General features: G+C 32.5%; 1 protein-coding gene across 7 annotated transcripts in view; it reads left to right on the top strand.

Moving 5' to 3' along the window:
• The first annotated feature begins 3,592 nt into the window (after positions 1-3,592).
• Positions 3,593-13,522, top strand: part of LOC120780098 (cholinephosphotransferase 1) — a 28,359-nt gene continuing 18,429 nt past the window's right edge. For 2 of the 7 annotated variants that reach the window (XM_040112377.1, XM_040112380.1), the window contains exon 1: positions 3,594-4,482. In XM_040112377.1, the coding sequence (XP_039968311.1) occupies positions 4,265-4,482 (218 nt within the window). In that variant the 5' untranslated portion in view covers positions 3,594-4,264. Of the gene's footprint in view, positions 4,483-13,522 lie in introns of all 7 variants that reach the window. The other 5 variants (XM_040112374.1, XM_040112375.1, XM_040112376.1 and 2 more) reach the window with 5 other exon arrangements.

The raw sequence follows: 13,522 nt of genomic DNA, 5'->3' as shown, positions 1-13,522 counted from the left end.
GTGAAAACTAAAAAAATTAAATTAATTTATAAATAACAAATATACATATTTCTTTATTTTTTTGTTTTTGTAAATTTTTCTTAATAATTATATATTGCCTACGAGGTTAAATTTCCTTTAAACTAAATTTACGCTGCAGGCCCGCGTTTCGTTGCGCACACAGCCTCAAATAAACATTCATACAAAAACACAATTTATACAAAAACAAAAATAAAACCGGTACACGCAATTAAAAGCGATTACAACAACAGCAACATAAACACAAACATAAATTTACAACATTTGATATGCATTTTTTAAATAATTTATTTTTAATGAATAAAATCAAATGAAGTTCATTCGTTTTGAGTGAAAAACAAAACAGATTTTTTTAGAAAACATTTGCTAGTTTGCCAAAAGCCACAAATTAGCTCACATAGAGAGCTTAACTTCAAAAATATAATGATAAAATTGAGCTAGATCTTTTCTGTTTTTCATATTTATGAATATTTTCTAAACAAACAGTTTGTTTATTAAAAAAAATTGCTTAATTGTAAAAAGAAAAAAAAAATTGTTGAAAAAAATATTTTGTTGCTGCGTTGCAAAAAACTTTGCTGCAATATACTTCAAATAAATGCCGTCTTCCGGTGCCCCTACTTTATTATTATTATTTTTTTTTTTTTAATTTGCATTTAAAATATTCTATATAAATTTTAATCAGCTGTATAACTGTATATTTTTATATAACAATGTATTTATTTGTCTAAATATTGTGTCATGTTTTAAATTTATAAATATATATATTATTTTTTGTATCTGCCACGTTTTTCGTTGCGCAACAAATTTTCGTAAACATAAAGTTTTGATAATAATAAAACACATGAAATAATTTACACAAATAAAAAGTGCTAAGTGACGTGCATCATTTAAAATTAAACATAAAATTAAATAATAGTGTTTATAATAATTTTATTAGGTTTTTCTTATATACATATATATACATACATATTTATAGCAACACTTGTATTTAGTACGTAAATAATGTTTACGCATTTAAATGCGTAAGAAATGTGAACATAAAAATAAAAAATATTTAAACAAACAAGTTTTACGTTCATAATTTGCGCCTAAAAGTATGGCAAGCGTTATTTGGTGACAAATTGTTTATTTAACAGTAAAATTTGCTGCGTGGCGCACGTTTTTGTACGCAATAGCGCTAAATATGCTAAAAATAGGGAAGCGGCAAAGTGTGCAATCAATTTTTTTTAATAAAATGTCAACGAAAAAAATCTGAATTGTAATAAAAACACGTAAATTAAAAAAATAAAACAAACATTGCACAACAATAAGATACACTCGTAACGGTTCTAGCAGTAATTTATATTGCCATAAATTAAAGAAGTATATAAAAATTAAAGTTTTGCTGCTCAATGCGCAGCAATGTTAATAGAAATGGTTAAACGTATTTATTGCATGCAAAACATTTGGCTGCTTTTTATTTTAAATTAAGTTTGTTTTCAATATTGTGGTGCAGCAACAGCCCGTTAGTGCAGTTTTCGTTTGCGCATGCTGTGTAATTTGATTTTAATATTTGTGTTAAGAGCGAAAGTATAGTTATTGTTCGAAAAATAAATTTAAATGTCAACTGGAAGTTTAGTTTGTTTGTGGTTGCCAGAAGAAAAAATTTTGTTCGAAATAATAGCCAATGAGAAGAAAAAAAATCGATTTTTTTGGTTTTTTAAGTGCTGACTACCCCTAACCCCTTTTATTAAAGTTAGCTGGCTCGTGTCATCATTTAATAATTCGTTTCTTTGACAAAGTGGTTTCAAATAGAATATTTTTGCTTAAACAAATACACACAAAGGTTTGACAAATGCTCTTTCGCAAACTTCAATTAATTTCTGTTCACTAATATTTTTCTCAATGATTAAACTTTTAAATAAAATTTAGCTTTTTCGACAACTTTGTGTTTGTTTACTCATAATTCAATTTGATTATTAAAAAATTTTTCTTTTAAATTGAATTTTTCACTTAAAAACATTTGTTTTATACATAACATACTTTATATTAAAACATTAAAATTATTAAGCATTAGGGTGTTCCATATGTAAAAAAAGCGAGAAAACAGATTTCAAAATTATTATAAAAATTTATAAAACACAAATTTTTAACTAATGCATAGTATGTATGCGAATTATGTAAGCAAATATTGAAATGGCACAGTTAAGCAGTTAATGAGCACAACTTTATTCATTATACTTAAGCGTATATACATATACATATTTTTTAAATAATTTGTGAAATGTTTTTGTTTCTTACATTTTAATATTTTTATATATTAAATAAGTAAGCGTGTTTATATTTTTAATTTTTATTTTTGTAATAATTAAGCAAATGATTATTATAATTTGCATAAATTATATGACATACATTTATATTATATAACATATTGTACGTTTGTATGCCTTGATATAAAATATGAATATGAAATAAAATTTAAATATAATAATAGTAATAATATGACAGTAAAGAAACAAGCCTCTCTTTGTTTTGCAAAATAAAAGGGGGTTCAATATTTCCTCCCACAAGCTACTGTGCAGGCTAGATTCAGATGCTTTGTAGTTTCTGGCTCCATGTCTATAAACCGATAGGTTGCACAAGAGGTTATACACACGATAAACAAGTGCGTATTGAGCTTGCAGTGTCCAGTATAAAATGCCACCAACAGTCGGAATTTGTGTCTAGAGGTTAAAAAAGCTTCCCTTGATTGCATGCCTGTGAGTATGAGGATCAACCGCAATGCAGGGTCCCGCTCCTACCATCCTGAAAGCAGCTGTATAGCGAGCAAACTCGTCAGACAGTTCTTTCTAGCTGACATCCAGCTAAGGTGCACTGGGTTGCGAACTGATAGGCTGTTCAGCCGTTCTGTATAAAAAGCGATGTAAACGCATAAGCTGTGATTGCTTTAAATGCCGTTTGACCATCACTGAGTATATCATGACATCCTGCTATGCCAGCACCAATACCTTCTGGATTGCCACCGATGCGCAGATGAAGGAAAATTTATGCAGCTTCTATAATTGAAGTCCAGCGAAATTTGTATTGCTTACGATGCCCATGCCACCGCTCTACCTGACAATCTTTGGCTTGAGGCTCCATAATGTACTTGTCAAGCTATTGCCCACTCTAAATGCTTTTGTGGGTATAAATTATTTCATCCTGATAAGACCTCTAATATTTTATATCCTCTCTAAACAGACATTGGACGAGTATAAACATGTACAATGAAACATGAATATAAGCAACAACAATCAATTTTTTCCTTATATGATATGTACATGTGCACTTCCGCAATTTTAAATTAAGTATGATTGCCATAAGTCAAATTTTTCGAATAAGCTACGAAAAAATTACATTTTTTTCCGAGCTTTGCATACTTTCATATTTTCGTAAGTTTGCGCAAACCGTTAATAGAAACTTGTTTCAAAAAAAAACACGCATGCAACCCTGCCAACAGCCAATTGTCAATCTGACTTTTCTAATTGGACAACACGCACACAACAATTTTGACAAACACGCACACGAGCTCCCGCAAATTTCCACACATCTCCTCATTGACATTTCTATTGGCCATCGTTTATGTGAAATTTTCGCTCGACATTTGTCGTTCTTTTGCACACATTCGAAAGCAGTGCATTTTCATCGGATCATTACGTGGAAATTGTGAGTGAAAAGTGTGCTGAAGTTAATGGATTGAATTTTCGTGTAGCAACAATTAATTTAACAACGAAGCCAATGTATTTGCAACAGTGAAATTAAAGCAAAAAACCGGCTAAATAATAAAAGTAAGAAAAGTAAATTTTACAAGAAAATGATACGTAAATTTGGTCAAAATCCGTGGAAAAGTTTATTGTATTTATAGAAGTGTGTGTACACGTATCAGCGAAAAAAATAAGTGTTTTTGCTTGAAGCGAAACTTGTACAAAAGCGTAAAAGTCAAACACGTGAATAAATCGCACAAGTAAAAGTAGTGCACATTAAAAAATAGGTGTAAAAGTTTGAAATCATACAAAACCACAGGAGAAAGAAGAATTGTTATTTATTTTACATATATATCTAGCTTATAACAATATACGAGGTATTTTAGGACATTTGAAGCAAATTCTAATAAAAAATTTTATACTTATATAAAAAATTACGTGAATTTTATAACAATCGCACGCATAACCAACGCAACTACAGAAACTGACCTCCACAGCAACGAGAAAATTTCGGGCGCATTAACATGTCATCAATCACATACAAGGAGCGTGTACTCAGCGCTCAACAGCTGAAAAAGTTGTCGGAACACAAATACTCCTGCACAAGCAGCAGTCTGCTGGATCCATGGCTACAGCCTTGGTGGAATTGGCTTGTCTCAATGACGCCGCTATGGTTGGCGCCCAATCTCATTACAATCATTGGACTGATTGTCAACATAGTGACAACATTAATATTAGTATCGTAAGTATTCAACAACAATAAATAAAAATAATTTTATGCATATAAATATGTGTATATTGTGCAAACTTTATGTACAAATATTTCGCTACAAATATTGACATTTGAAAATTATTGCGAAAATTATAGTTGAAGTGCCATGTATGTACATATGTATATAGGTGGCTGTTGCGTAGTAATTTTTATCGCGCTAATTGGTGCAATGGTTTTTTCTGATTAGCTAGGAAATTTTCGCAACCTTCCATTTTCGGTATTGCAATTCGCGCTTTTCGCACATTTCCCGTAATTTGCGGTGCCGATGACAACAGCTGCTGCAATAAAAACAATGCTGATACTGACAGCGCTGCTCTTGCCTCTGCTGCCAATTTGTTGTTATTGAGAGAAATTTGCCGAGAAAGTTGCTATATATTTACACACAACTGCTCTCTTTGTGGTTGCTCAAATATAGCGGATGAAAGCAAGTAACTGGTGATAAAGTGCATTGAGAATAATCAAATGGGGAAATGTAATGTCAAGAAAATATCAAATTTGTGCTAACAGGCATGCTTCCTAGTTTTAAAAAATATTTTTTCTAAAGTATTTATCAATTTGCTTATCTAAAGTATACATTTATCTTTTTTAAAATAAAGCCGGCACTTTAATTTTACATGCGCTGCAATTCCCTCTACTTAAGGTTGGCTCTCAATGTTTTTATTTACTTGTTTTACGTCAATGTTGAATGCTTTGCATACGAATTAGCTCACTTTATTTGAGTTTTTTGACACATAATATTCGGACTGAACTTGCACTTTTTGTTTTTTGAATGCAGCTGCCTTTAATTTGACCTCAAATTTCTTTGTGTTTTTTGCAACTCTTGTTTTCGCTTACATTTAGTCCACGAATTATACAAAACTAAAAAATGTATAACTTTAGAAAATAATGAATGCACCCAAAAAGGTGGTGCTTTAATTAGGAAATCGAATTACTTCATCTGAATATTGTCAGCAGAATAAAAGGTGCAGTGAATAATTTAGTTTGCTTAGTATTGAAACTTTATGGCTTTTCAAAATATAAAAGTAAATCAATTTATTCTCAAAATAATTATTATTCTCGTTGTTATAGTTTCCATTATACAATGAAATTATACATGCCTCCTATATTTATACCATAAACAGATTTTTATGACAAAAAACTTGAAATACATATGGACATACTATATTTTGTAGTTTAGCAAACTCGTGTGTAATTTTTAATTTTGTGACTTTATTACACGCTAACTTGCTGCACAGTCTTCGCTACTGGCATTAGCTTTCTTTTGATTTTCTTAAAATATTTTCGCTACTTTCGTTTTTGCTCAATCATGTACGAGTATGTATGTACATAAGTATGTGCGATTTTAATGATCGCTTTCATCTCATTGACTGTTACCTTCACGCTGTGTCTGTTGTTGTCTATTCCGCCATAGTCAAGCATTGGGCCACATCACAGAATTTGAAACGCCTACTGGCTGCTATTTGGTACCATAAACACACTGTTTGAGTACCAGTGTACGCCAAAAGAATGACTAAGCAATACAGATGTAAATCAATCTGTAATATGTACATATGTATGTATGTAAAATTTATAAATATATGAAATGCATACATTTATGTGTCTGTATACGCTTGCATCGGGTAAACAGATGCAATACAGACTAATTGCCGTCATTGCTATATTTCTCCCTTGTTGAAATGCATTCTTGTGTCATTTTTATTAGTTAGCGTATATGTTCTTTTAAGTTATTACTTGTTGCATGATTCACAAGCCCATTAGTGTGTTCAAAAATACTAAATTTTAGCAATTTTTTTGCAATTTGTGACTTCATATAGTTTTGGATAAAGCAGATTACGAAGTAATTTGTCAAAATTATCTTCCTAAAAGTTATTCCACAATTATTTGTGAATTGTTTTATTTATTTTAATGTGAACGGAAGATATTAAAAATTATACACACAGTAATATATGTAAATGGTACTTTCTCCGGAATCTACTCACTCACAACTTTGAATCTCGCAACAATGTTTTATATGACTTAAGATGAACTTTTGTCTATGGGGGTTAGTGACATTCTAGTTCGCTTTATTAGTCTTTTTTTATACACCACAGTAAATGCGTTTATTAAATGTCATAAAATATTTAAGAATGCTGCGCACCTGTCTAACAATAAACATGTGTATGTATTGCTTCAAATAAAAATAACTAAAAAATTAAATTTTTCTAAAAATTCAGTAATTGAATTACTTTCAATTGACACTGGTTACATTGGGGAGAACGTGTGTATGTGTGTGTGTATTTATGTACAAATATACTACACATATGTGCAAATGAATTGCCGGTTATGCGATCCCAAGTCTCACGGTGCCATTCTGAGGTCAATTACGTTGATACTAATTTCAATTAAACAGAGCACAGAACGAATGTAGTAAAGCAAGCGCAAGCAAAGCAAAGTACAAAAAACGCACCGAAAGGGTTAAACAAATACCGAATCAGTAATAAAATGGAATTTTTTAAAATAATGAGTAGTTGCTGACTTTGAAAGCAAAGTGAAAGCAATAAAATCTGTCAGTGAAGATATTTTCTACGCATGTCCCCAATATTGGTGAACGCTTAATAATAAAAGAATAATAAAGAATATTTTTATACAGACTTGCAATGAAATGAATATAGTAGCAGATATGCATTTACATATATAATACGGCATTTATTTAATGAATTTTCGAAACAAAAGTTAGTCTGGAATATATGATAATCTGTAGTTCTGCATTCTTTGTTTTGCCATTGATTATTATCTCCTGATTTATGATATACATATTTTTCCATTATAATAGCTTTCGTTATTTATAACGAAACTTTGCTAATCTTATCAAATAATACAGATGATTAAAATGTGTATGTACGTATGCATAACATAACTGCCTAACTCAATTTTATAAAGTTTTAAGAAAAACATCTAAAGTTAAACTGTGCCTGTAAAGGGACACTTCTAATGTGAAATTAAAAAAAAACAAATTTTTTGTTATTTCACATTATTATATTATAGTAAACTTCATTTCCACAAATTTTGTATGAATTTAGCTTTGGTAGACTGCATATACCATACATACATATTTCAATCTATTGTAATCACTGTATTTTTGTATTTTTCGCATTTTTGTATTTGGTATTGTATTTTTTGTTTGACTGCGCAGACCATGACTAGGCAAAATAAATGTCACCTTGATTAGACGGTTCTATTTTTTTGCACAATATCTTATCGCGTTTAAATATATAAAATCCGATAATACAAATGTCAATGCACCAAAAAAAAATTTCGAGCTTATGTAGATATATTTGTTTATAAAAGTATATAAAACAACATAAATCCTTCTAATTGATTGATATACATACATAAGTATATACATACATACATACATATATACATATGTATATATGTACCAAGAATTATATCATATGATCAATGAATTTTAAGTTGAGTATAATGGTCTATGGTGTTGTTGTAGCTGGTTGTAATTCTGCCGCTGCAGTGGTCTAGCGAGATGTTCGATGCCGATTCTTAGCTAAACATAACTCGCTGGAAGGCACCATTATCTTTAGGTTTACAGGTTATTCGGGTAGTTCTGTTTTTGTTGTAACGGTTGTAACGGTTGGCTAGTCCCCGTTAGGGGGGTAAAGTCAAGTCATCGAGGCCATCCAACGGTAGGCCTAGTAAACGTGCTGCTTCAACGGTATCGGAGGGAGAGAGGTGTTAGATGTGTAGCCACGACAGCCGGTTCCGGATTTACGTCCAAGCGCTATTTTTTCGGCATTTAACCCCGTTTGGACCGAAGACTTTTGGATTAAGTTTGTTGGGTAGTTCTCTACAGTTTTTATCAATATTTTATTGTCCGCGAGGGAAATAAATCAGTAGTCCATGCACATGGTTATATGTCTAAGTAACGTTTTGTAGAGCAGAAGTCAAGATAAAGCAAAAAAAAAAAATGGTTCCCTGATCTACATACTTTTCTACATAAAGACATATTCATATTATATTTATAAATTTAGCACCACAAACACTTTAAGGGGTTATATACAGAACGCCGAAAAAAGCGAATCCAGAATTTTTTCTGAGAAAACTTTCAAATTTACTGATCCAAAAATTTGTACACTATTATGGTATCTTAACTGTATTTTAAGACTTATGTGGTATTAGTAAAAATATTTATTTGGAAAGGAAACTACAGCTGATCTCCGGGAGCTCCTCTCAAAAAATACGTTTTATCGTGACCACTATATCTCTGAACTGGATGCTCTGAAATTAAAAAACCAAACAGATTTCGTTAAAATAATGTTAAATCTAATTATTAATTGAAGGAATAAGTAAAATTTTTTTTTTCAAAATGGCGGTTTCTCAAAAAAAAAAAAAAAATCGATTTATACTAAAATTTCGGTCTTAAATTGTTTATAAAAAAATATTTATCGGTGTGAAAAAATCTTCGATTAATCACTAAAAAATATATTCTGAAACGACTTTTCTAATTTGCGATTTTTTGAAAATTCTAGCTGTATATGAACTCTTAATATATTTTTATAAAGTTTTAATTTTTGAAATAGACGTTTTTGAATACCTTTTTATTAAGCGTGATTAGAATACAAGGTCTGTCGCAAAAGAAACAGGACTGTTAAAAAAAAACAACAAAAAATTAATATTTTTCAAAAGTTATATTTTTTTATTCAAAGTAGTTTCTTTCTGCTTCGATACAGCGTTTAGCCCGGTCAATTAGCATTTCAAATAAGTGTTTAAGGTCATTTTTCGGAATGCTCTTGAGAATATCGGTCGTCGCCTTTTGAATAGCTGAAATGTCCTGAAACCAGTGTCCTTTCATGGGTTTTCTAAATAGGTAAAAATCACGGGGTGCCAGATCAGGTGAGTAGGGTGAGTGATTAATGGTTAATATGGAGTTTTTTGTCAAAAAATCAGTGACAAGCGTCGACCGATGACACGGCGCATTATCGTGCAACAGGCGCCAGGACCCTGCCTCACGGTGGCAGGCATTCGAGCACGACGAATGCGTGACAAAAGACGCTTCATAACACCAAGGTAAAACACAGCATTAATCGTTTGGCCAGGTGGGACGAACTCTCGGTGTACAATACCCTCGGAATCGTAAAAACAAATCAGCATTGTCTTTATTTTTGACGTCTGAAGACGACCGACTTCTGATCGTCACAGAGGTCCTCACGACCTTCTTGGAATCGCTTAAACCACTCATGCAAATTACTACGGGATAGGCACTGATCACCATAAACTTTTTTCATCATTTGAAATGTTTCAGTAAACGTTTTCTCAAGTTTAAAACAAAATTTAATATTTGCTCTTTGCATTTTACGACCGATGACCAAAAGCTGCTGTCACTTTTTGATCGATAACATCGATTGTAGTTATCCAATTGTCTTAAAATTTTTACGAAATGTCAACAAGAGATCAAACTTTTTATTTCATATACCCACCAATAGGTGGCGCCACCAGAAACAGTTATATTTAAAAAGTTCTGTTTCTTTTGCGACAGACCTTGTATTGTCACTGACTTAATGGCTTTGAAATCTGTACACCTTATCTTGTCTACTTCCTAAATATATTTACGATTATATATTTAGGTAGATATATATCCACGAACACTCTGTGTAGCTTTGGTCAATTTACTCAATTATTAATTCAAACAAAAACAAAATGGCACAAAAATGCAATGAATGAAATGATTTCCGGCTACAATTGTTGTTTTGTTTGTATTGTTGCTTTGATTGTGTTACGTTATGACATATTGTAACATATATACATACATACTGACTTTTATATACATATGTATATGTACATACCTTTTAATGTATTTTTGCTGATATCGGCAGTCGGAATACAAAGACCATTTCTTACGTAATATTCATACAACTCGGTATTACGACGCATTACACTTTTTATACTCGCAAATTTGCATATACATACTGATTTGATGATGACTTACTAAATGTTCAAATATTCAAATGATGTTGTTAACTTACTTCGAGCTATTACTTTTTTTCCGAAAGATTTCCTGCTGGTTCTACTGACTACTATATGTAAATCTTTATAACATACCTATGTACAAGGTGCGTTCCAAAGTAAACAGGACTTTTTGAATCTGGTAGCGCCATCTATGTATGTATAGTACAAGGTGCGTTCCAAAGTAAACAGGACTTTTTGAATCTGGTAGCGCCATCTATGTATGTATATGTCGACTAGCATTAGAATCTGCTATCTTTATCGATTGTCTATTCCAAAGTGGTTGTGAGGACATAAATCCGTAATCAACGGAAATTCCATTGAAACTGTGCGTGAATTCATCAAAAATTACCCGAAAACATCATTGAAATTCATGGAAATGGAATTGAACATCTCCAACACATCGATTTATCGCATTTTGACCGAACATTTGGACTCACGAAAGGTGTGTGCACGGTTTGTTCCGCACAAATTGGCTGACGACCAAAAATTGCTCAAAATCCAACATTCGAAGGACGATTATTTGATCAAAAATCACATTTTAACCATTAACCACTCCCCGTGTTCACCTGTTATGGCACCGTGCGACTTCTTCCTTTTCGGAAAAATGCATTTGCCCACGAAAGGAAAGCGTTATGCAGACGTAGAGACCATTCAAAAGGCTTGCACCGGCACACTGGCGTCCATACCGACCAACGAGCTAAAACACTCCTTCGACATGCTTTTGGACCGTGCAAAAAGCTGTATTGAAGCCGAAGCAGACTATTTTGAATAAAATAAATTGATTTTGCCGATAAAACCATTTGTTCTGTTTTTTTTTGTAAGGTCCTATTTACTTTGGAACGCACCTTGTATATAGAAGTAATACTTTTTTATAACATTAGTAACCTGTTATTAGTTTCACTTATTTGTTATTACTTTTGTTGGAATAAAGTCTTTTTGAAAAAATTCTTGGCTTAAAAGAATTAATTAGTGAAATTTTCTTAAATTTATTTGTATAATGAAAATCTGGTAATAAAATGTAATTTTTTAAAGGCACTGTAAATATACATATGATATATGTATGTATGTACATATGTAAATGTACATATTAAATTATTTTTTCAAAAATCGTGCGCTTTATCAGTACTTACTATAATTTCAAATTATTTGACGTAAGTTAATGTAGTATTAACAAAATAATGCGTAAGTTGACGCATAGCAGTGTAATATTATATATACATACACACATACTCATGTCAGCATTGTTTACCTTTTTTGATGTCTTTATGACAAGCACACATCAGCTGATTCCACAATGCCACTAAGCCTCAATCACACATGAAAACACAAAGCCAGTTAAGAACAGCGTGAAATTCAGCTATTTTATAGAAAAAGTAAAAATTAATATGTGTATAAATGGTTAATCAACATTTAATAACCTTTCACTATAGAATATATTCCAAAGATGCGATTTATAATTTTCACACTTTCCAGCCAATTTTGCATATAAATTTGAGCGTGTTACAAACTATTAAGACAATTGCTAAATCTCTGAATTGAATATAATATCCACGAGTAGGCAATGCACACGCCGAGTCTGTACGTGTCGCTGTTTTATAGTTGCGCATTACAGCATTACATTTGCATTACAATTGTACTAATGTCTAAATCTGTATTAGCGTGCAAACTATTTTTTTTTTATTGCTATTCAACTTGATCCGCTGCACTTTGCACTCCTGCGCACATCACATTCGCAAGTGCATACAAATTAGCGACATTTAGCGCTGTGCGATTTCTCACCCACTCCTCTCCCTACAACACATGCAATTGTTTTGCTTAGCGACTTATGACGAATTCCCATTTTATTTTCTAACCGGCTTTTTCACAGCGCACACAGCACTCACTGAATATTTGTTAGTAGTTATATAATAGTGTATGTGCATATTCCAATATGCCGGCTTTCTTGTTTGTTATTAATTTTTTTATTCACACATTTTTTCATATTTTACCTGCTGCACTCATTTCATTCTACTTTCATTCTATCTTGCTTGCGGTTCTATGAGAAACTGCTGAGAGTGTTCGTGTTTGTTTTTGGCGCGAATTGACAGTTAATTGTCATCGTTGTTGCTAGCGCAACCGCTGATATTGAGGTTAACGTTGACAATGGCTTTGGTGTTGGCGTTGACTTTTGCAAGCAAAGCAGCAAATCGTCGGAAAAAGCCTACAATTGGTGAATCTATTCAACAGTTTGATCACTTCTACATCGCAAATGTTTCGCAACAGGTCGTTGAGTTTGAATTGTTATGATTCTAATGTGCCATGAAATTTGCATGCATTTAAGTACATGCACATATGTTATATTGCATATTTTTCAAATGTGCGCTGGAGGATTTTAAGTCACCGACATATGGTTACAGCGTTGAAATACCATAACGTATCATCAAACGATGACGACGGCGCAGACGTTCTATTGTCTGACCACGAAGAAGTTCGAGTTGCAAATACCGGTCTGAAGAACAACAAAACGGCGAGAGCCGATGGATTGCCGGCCGCGCTATTCATATACGGCGCCAAAGAACTGATAAGGAGCATGCATCAGCTTCTTTGTAGAATATGGTCGGTCGAAAGCATGCGCGACGATTGGAATTTAAGTGTGCTTTGCCAAATCCAAAAAAATAGGAGATCCCACAATCTGCGTCAACTACCGTGGGATAAGGAAGAAGCTGCCTTTATGCCGCGATGTCCGAATTTGGTATCCCCGCAAAACTATTACGGCTGTATAAACTGGCGTTGAGCAGTACCAAAAGCGCTGTCAGGATTGGCAAAGACCTCTCCGAGCCGTTTGATACCAAACGAAATTTCAGACAAGGCGATTCCCTATCGTGTGACTTTTTCAACCTGCTTCTGGAGAAAATAGTACGAGCTGCAAATCTAAATAGAGAATGTCCATCTTCTATAAGAGTGTACAGCTGCTGGCGTACGCCGATGATATTGATATCATTGGCCTCAACAACCGCACCGTTAGTTCTGC

The sequence above is a fragment of the Bactrocera tryoni genome, unplaced genomic scaffold (genome assembly GCF_016617805.1).
Source record: "Bactrocera tryoni isolate S06 unplaced genomic scaffold, CSIRO_BtryS06_freeze2 scaffold_151, whole genome shotgun sequence".
NCBI classification, from domain to species: Eukaryota; Metazoa; Arthropoda; class Insecta; order Diptera; family Tephritidae; genus Bactrocera; species Bactrocera tryoni.
Note: the sequence above shows the minus strand (reverse complement) of the source record. Positions and strands in the feature narration are given on the sequence as shown.